This window comes from Sphaeramia orbicularis, unplaced genomic scaffold (assembly GCF_902148855.1).
Source record: "Sphaeramia orbicularis unplaced genomic scaffold, fSphaOr1.1, whole genome shotgun sequence".
Taxonomy (NCBI): Eukaryota; Metazoa; Chordata; class Actinopteri; order Kurtiformes; family Apogonidae; genus Sphaeramia; species Sphaeramia orbicularis.
Window position 1 is genome coordinate 18,524 of NW_021941655.1, and position 6,983 is coordinate 25,506.

The following is a 6,983-nucleotide window of genomic DNA, read 5'->3' on the forward strand; positions in this document are numbered from 1 at the left end:
TCCTTTAGAGCTCACAAAAGGACATAAAAGCCCTGAGCTGTAAAGGTCTTTAACTTTAGTTTGTCCTTTGTCAGACCAAGTCCCAAAAGTCCAATTTGTGCTAGCTGGTATAAGTCTAAGGCAGTGGTTCTTAACCTGGGTTCGATCGAACCCTAGGGGTTCGGTGAGTCAGTCTCAGGGGTTCGGCAGAGGTCAACACACACACTCGACTCATTAGTCGGGTGTGTGTGTCAGGCTAGGTCCGTGTATGTAAACAAGCGGCTTCAGAGACTCTTTCTCTGATTGACATCCAATATACGCGGTGTATTGTTGTTGCTTATAGCACTACAACACATCCAGAAGTGTTTAGAATGTCTTCCACTCGTCTGATGATGAATTATTTGAGTATTTTCCACATCGTTGTTATGACTTTTGCTACTTCCTGTTAACCACATAGGCAGCCATGTGTAGCGTTTGTTACCTCCGCCAAGGAGGTTATGTTTTTGCCAGGGTTTGTCTGTCTGTTTGTTTGTTTGTTTGTTTGTCTGTCCGTTAGTGTGCAACATAACTCAAAAAGTTATGGACAGATTTGGATGAAATTTTCAGGGTTTGTTGGAAATGGGATAAGGAAGAAATGATTAAATTTTGGTGGTGATCGGGGGTGGGGGGGCCCACGGGGGGGCCACTGATCAGCCATGGCGGAGGTCTGCGCTCTCCGAGTGCTTCTAGTTTACATTTTCGGTCACCGCACTGGTCAGTTACAATCATGTGACGACCGACGTACTGTCGCGGATGGAGAAATCGTATTACGCTAAAGCCGAGCTAGTGCTGTAATAAGGATGCTGGACATAAAAACGAAGAAAAGGAACAGACTTTGCTGTGAAAATGACATGAGAGTGGCACTTACCAAGGTGAAGCCATGCATTTCTGAACTGGTCTGTCAAAGGCAACAGCAGAAGTCGCACTGATCTGCAGTAAATATTCATTATTATTGTAGCCTGATGGAAATTAGGTGATGGGTGTGTGTTAAAATGTTAAAAATCATAAATAGCATAAATACAATAAGTTCATTATTGGAATACAAAAATTAAAACCATTTCAGTGTGGTAGTATTAAAACAGGTCATGTCTTTGTGAAAAGGTATAGAATTTGTTGTGAGTTCATGCACTGTATTGGTTTTGTTCTTTGAACACAGTGATGTTAATGCACAGTTCATTTTGTGCACCAGTAAAACATATACCTGTGTCTTGAATTTGAAAAAAATCATATTTTATTTTTTAATAAAGAAGGGTTCGGTGAATGCTCATATGAAACTGGTAGGGTTCAGTACCTCCAACAAGGTTAAGAACCACTGGTCTCAGGTCTAAGGTAGAAGTAACCCTGAGCCAATGGGGGAAAGTTCGGAGGCCCTTTGAAGGCTGTGGCTTTTCCTCATTTGGATCCAGATTTGGACGGAGTTAGTGACCTCTGAGTTTGAACTAAAGTTAGAGGACGTCAACAGGAGATGGAAGCAGACCAGACAGTTCAGAGGATCCCAGTTCCATGTCCACCCATGTGGGGCGCTCTCCTTCTGCTGTGTTATTAACCCAGTACCAAAGTTTAGGACTATTACAGGACCAATAATCATGGAAGACAGTAGGAAATACCACCAGCAGTTTTTGGAAGCTGTAGCACAGATTTTCTGATGTGTGGGTGTTTACTGCCCCAGAGGAAGGAACTTATGAAGTGGTCGAGTGATCTAAAAAAAAGACTTTAATTAAGATGGGAATATGTAAAAAAAAAAACCCATAGAAACTTGAGTAAAACAACCATTTGAACTAAACTAACACGACCCACTGGAGACAGTGGGAGACCAACCCTGGTGTCAAAGTCTAGTTGACAGCTGTTAAGGAGAGCAGGGACATGTTTGGAAGAGTTGAAGGTTTCTGTCTGTTGTTGTGAAATCTACATTTTCTGTATGAACTTGCTCATCAGGAAATTTCGTAATATCTGAAACAGTCATACTTTAGCGTCATCACTTCATCATCTGACTGAAGAAACTATCTTCCCCGCCCCTTTCCCCGCCCCTTTCCCCGCCCCTCCTCAACAGTTTAAATAGTGAACATTGGTCTGTCAGTTTGTGGTCGTCTCTCTCAGGTGTCCGAAGCAGGTAAGACGAATGTTTCTACATCAGCTGAACAGATTTGAACTGTGAGCATCGTCATGGAACAGGTCTGTTATGAATTAGATGGTCTGCACTAATTATATTTATGACTGTTAATTAACTCTTGTTGGGGATCAAGGACAGAAAGAGCACAGGAACAGATGGTGTTCAGACTGTTCTGAGGCAGGTGAAGAGCCAAATAAGTAGGACATCCAAAAATACAAGAGTGGAATACAGATGGTATTGAAGCTTCACTAGAATAACACTGGTGGAGTTATGGGGGGGGGGGGGGGGGCAGTGTTGGAGAGGGAATCCTAGAACAGGTGGGAACGGCAGGTTGGAGGGATTCCTCTGGAGGTCGTCTGCAGAAAACATGCTGTTGTTCACATTAGACCCTGTTCCACCGCTGTTCTGGAATGTTCCTCCTTTCTTCTGTTCCGTCGTCTGTGTAAATAATAATAATAATAATAATAGTAGATCATGTGGTTCCACCTCTGGAGGGTTAGGGTTAGGAACAGAGCCCTCTTATCCCTCCTCTTTTCTGTCCTCTTATCCGTCCTCTTGTCTCCTGTTGAACAGATCCAATATGGCAGCAGCAATCGGAGCAGCAGCTGCAGTTCTGGCGACGGCCATCACTGCTGGTCAAGCTATCGCTAACGCCATTCCCACGTATCGCCAGTGCGTCATCTGGATTGAAAATCAGTGCAAAGACCGCACCCTCAGTAATCCCAGGTATGGAATCATTGGATTATTTGTAGAAAACCAAACAAAGCCAAACTGGAGCTCCTTCCTTTCCTGGACAGGGCTGGTGGTGCTTTGTGGACCTGCTGGACCGGTCTCACTTACTTCCTGTAGGCTCGGTCAGAAGCGCCACATGATGTTGATGTGAGGTTTCTGATTGGCTGTTGAGGAAACCGGTCCAGCAGGTAAACAAACAACTGCACCTGTGGGATAAAGGACGAAGCTGCAGGAATACCAAGGCCAGTCTGTGGACCGTGGAGTCCAGGGCTTTGAGTTCACACCAAACAATCAGGACTAATGTCAGAATACAGTTGGATATTATGGGATGGATCTGAGTGCGTTGGTTGGTTTGGTTCAGTTCTGCTGTTTGTTTGTAAAATGACTCAGATGGTTTGGACTGAATTTTGATCTACAATTATTTTCTGTTTTCTCTGTTTTCGTCTGTTCTGACTGTAAATGTCTGTCATGTTTGTCCTGCTCTGACTGTAAATAAGAATGTTCTTCCTCATTTAACCATCTATTGTCTTTTTTGTCTGTATTTTGTTCATTATGAGGCTCTTCTTAATTTTTTGTTCATTTTTTTGATTATTTTGTTCATTTTCCTGACTTTTTCTCTTTTTTTTTTTGCTAATGATTGTTTATATTTTTCCATGTATTTTGTTCATTTTGTGTCATTTATTGTTCATTTGTGGGTGTATTTTTTTGATTATGATGCTCTTTTTAATTTTTTCTTCCTTTTTTTTGCTTATTTTGTTCATTTTCCTGATTTTTTTTTGCTAATGATTGTTTATTTTTTTCATGTATTTTGTTCATTTTGTGTCATTTATTGTTCATTTGTGGGTGTGTTTTGTTCATTATGATGCTCTTTTCTTCATTTTGTTCTTTTTTTGCTTGTGTTGCTGATTTTAGTTCATTTTGATCCTTATTTTGTTCATTTGTATGTTTTTTCTTCTCTTTGATGCCTGTTTTGTTCATTTTTATTCTTTTTTTTTTGCTTATTCTGTTCATTTTACTGATTTTGTTGGAACCATCTCCTGTCATCCTATCTGACTGAGGAACAAACATCTACCATTCAACTCCAGTCAAATACTGAGGTTGATCTAAACTCTATAGCCATAAACCTGTGGACTCATCATGTCTGCAGCTGTCACATGTCCTGTTCAGGATGATCACACACACAGACAGCAAGATTAAGAATCAATAGCATATCTATCCCATAATATCCAAGTGTATTCTGACATTAGTCCTTATAGTCTTGGATCCCAGAGCCCCGTCCGAACACAAACACCTGGATTCAACGGGTCCACAGACTTTAGTCCGTTTGTGTCTGAGTTCATTCATTCTGATCTGAGGAGAATCACATTATTTTACTCTTGTCTATTCTAGAAACTATGAAGACTGTGGACATTGTAGCGAGCCTCTGACGCCTGTGATCGTCCCTTCTGACACCGGCGGCGGCGTGTTCGTCAAGAACAGCTGGGCCACATCTGGGTCTGTGGGCGTCATCACGTACGACATTAAGAAGGAGGGTTCAGGGGAAACCAAGAGGCTCGCCATCATGTACTCTGTGCCTTACAGCTACGTTACCTCTTCCAACTGGTTCGCAGTGGGAATCTTTGACCGATTCACACCGTGTAATCAACAGCTGTTTAACAAGATGTATTACGATTCTGGCCCATTTACCCGAGGCAAAGCCAGCGATGGGGAAATCACTTACAAAAGCGATGGTATAACTCTGAAAGCCACCATGTCCAATGAGTACACGCCTACTATCAAGCTGCAGATATTCGACTGAGTCCAGTTTGGTCATTTTTGGGTGATTTTTAGGTGGTTTTTGGGTGATTTTTAGGTGGTTTTTGGTGATTTTTAGGTGGTTTTTGGGTGATTTTTAGGTGGGGTTTTTTGTTACTTTGTGTGTGATTTTTAGGTGGTTTAGGTGTAACGATGATAGCGACCATGTCCGATGAGTACACGCTTGTTCCTAAGTTGTAAATATTCGACTGAGTCCACTTTGAGTGAGTGCCAACGGGAGGGAGAGTCTGGAATATTCTGGCAAACTGTAAAAGCAAAGAAATACACACAAAAATATCCAATCAAAACGACTCTGCACTTTTTGTGTAGATAATCAGATAGGTCATCTTATAACACAGTAGTGCATTATATTATGATAGAGATAAAGTTTGAACAATTCAGTGGAGACCATGTTTAACCTCCTCAGACCCAGGAAATGTCAGCAAAAGTACCGTCTTTTTTTTTTTTTTTTTAAATTAAATAAGTGCCCATATGGAATGTCTTTTGTGGTGGACAGTTTTCTTTTTTTTTTTATAAAGTTGTGAAACTCTCGTCCACAAATGTGAACAGAAAACCCATAGCTGGGTCTGAGGAGGTTAACATATCAGCATCATCCTTTCCATTGGATTATTCCTGTAACTCTACTTGAACCTGAACCCTTTCACTGATGGGCAGGACGTTTGACCCACAGTTGGATTTCTGTCATACACATTGGAAAGTGTTGAATATCCTGAAAAGGTTGGGCTCGTGGCTAAAACACAACCTGAACGGCTCAAATGTACCTGGAACCCTAAACAAAACGTCCATGAACTTTCAGTTAAGGTTAGGGTTCCATGAAGAGACTGTACATGATGGATTAAACCACAGAAGACACAGGAAAGCAGATCAGATAACAGAAGAATAAAACAGGTTTTGTTGAAAGTTTCCAGACAGACGTGTTCAGTGTGTGGTTGAACCTTTAGATCTGAGACGCTCTGTGGTTTTCAGTCTGTGTTGTGTCTTCATTCAACTGCTTCTGTCTGAGAATGTCATCATGTTTTTAGATGGAAAGCACTTTGGTGTTCTTTGGGTTGTTATAAAGTGCTACAGAAATAAACTTTGATTGACTAATTAACTGATTGATTGATTGATTGATTGTTGTTGTGACAAAAGCAGCTGTAATAATGCTACAGTAGTCAGTGTGCAGATGACTCTTGTGCTGAATTCTACTCCCTGCTGAAAACTGCTTGTTCGTTTTGTTACATTTATTGTTCATTTGTCGCTGTATTTCGTTCATTACTAGGCTTGTGCTAGCCTTTCTCCACATCTCCATTGGCGATGCATTTTTCTGGTTGGTGAAGTTGTTTTCAACCCGTGTAGCCACAGTGGCCAAGGTATTTTTTAGTAAAATCAACCAACTTCCATCTGTGATCGAAAATGTCCGAGCGATAACCAAAGAAAAGCACAAATGTGGTCTCCACTACTGAAGAGCGCTGCCGACAGAGATCCAACTCACCCCAACGTTTACCATTTTTATGAATTCCCACTGAACACAGAGGGGTACGGAGCGGTGCAGACCACCACCAGTGGAAGTGAAAACCAAACCTGTCACTCATTTGTCTTTTCTCTTCCTGCTGAAGCTAAACTTTTAAACCTTACAGAGAAAACACTAACATTAGTATCACAGTAGTGTTCCTCTGTCGTCTACAGGTTTGGTATTACTGACTTTCTTCTTCTTCATTAAACTTTCCTCTTCTTCGTGGTATTTGTCCAGTATGGTTAATTCAGAGCGGCGCCCCCTGGTGGATTAACTGACAAACGCTCATTCCAACACATTAAATGTCAGTAGCAGCACTTTGTTCCAGTCAGACTAATGACAACGACAATAAAGCACATTTACAAAAGGAACTAAGAACTGGAATGGGATTATTAAGGACTAGGATCAGTACTCAGTATCGATAAGTACTCAAATGTAAGTACTTGTACTTGGTCTGGAAAAAAGTGGTATGGGTGCATCCCTAATGTATGGGATCATACTCAGAGGTTTCACTGTGATTTTTTTTTAATCTGGATCCTCGTTTGTTGGAATGTTATGATCGGATCCTTCACTAGCCCAGTTCTGATCATCACATCATCACTGCACCTTTTAATAATGAAAGAAATGATTTTTTTGGAGAAATTTGACAAAATATATAGGTTTTCTGGCTTAGAAAAAAAGATTTTTTTTTTTTTTTCTTTACTGAATCCAACAATTAACAGAACAATATGGATCATAATCATTTAGAAAATCACATAAAACAGTTACTAGAATTAGCACTCATTAGAAGTTGGTAAGATGCTGTATGTCTAT

The 6,983-nt window shown here is 40.8% G+C and overlaps 1 protein-coding gene across 1 annotated transcript; it reads left to right on the forward strand.

Annotated features, from left to right (window-relative positions):
• Positions 1-2,111: 2,111 nt before the first annotated feature.
• LOC115416722 (bryoporin-like) lies at positions 2,112-5,762 on the forward strand. The gene is made up of 3 exons (XM_030130567.1): positions 2,112-2,128; positions 2,702-2,854; positions 4,250-5,762. Exons 2-3 carry the CDS (start codon positions 2,709-2,711, stop codon positions 4,656-4,658), a joined length of 555 nt encoding a protein of 184 aa, XP_029986427.1. The 5' UTR covers positions 2,112-2,128; positions 2,702-2,708; the 3' UTR covers positions 4,659-5,762.
• Positions 5,763-6,983: the final 1,221 nt, after the last annotated feature.

Excerpts from the sequence above, each read along its gene's own strand:
- LOC115416722 (XM_030130567.1), top strand. The coding sequence starts at position 2,709 with ATGGCAGCAGCAATCGGAGCAGCAGCTGCAGTTCTGGCGACGGCCATC. Across the intron at positions 2,855-4,249 it reads CGCACCCTCAGTAATCCCAG|AAACTATGAAGACTGTGGAC; the intron begins GTATGGAATCAT and ends TGTCTATTCTAG.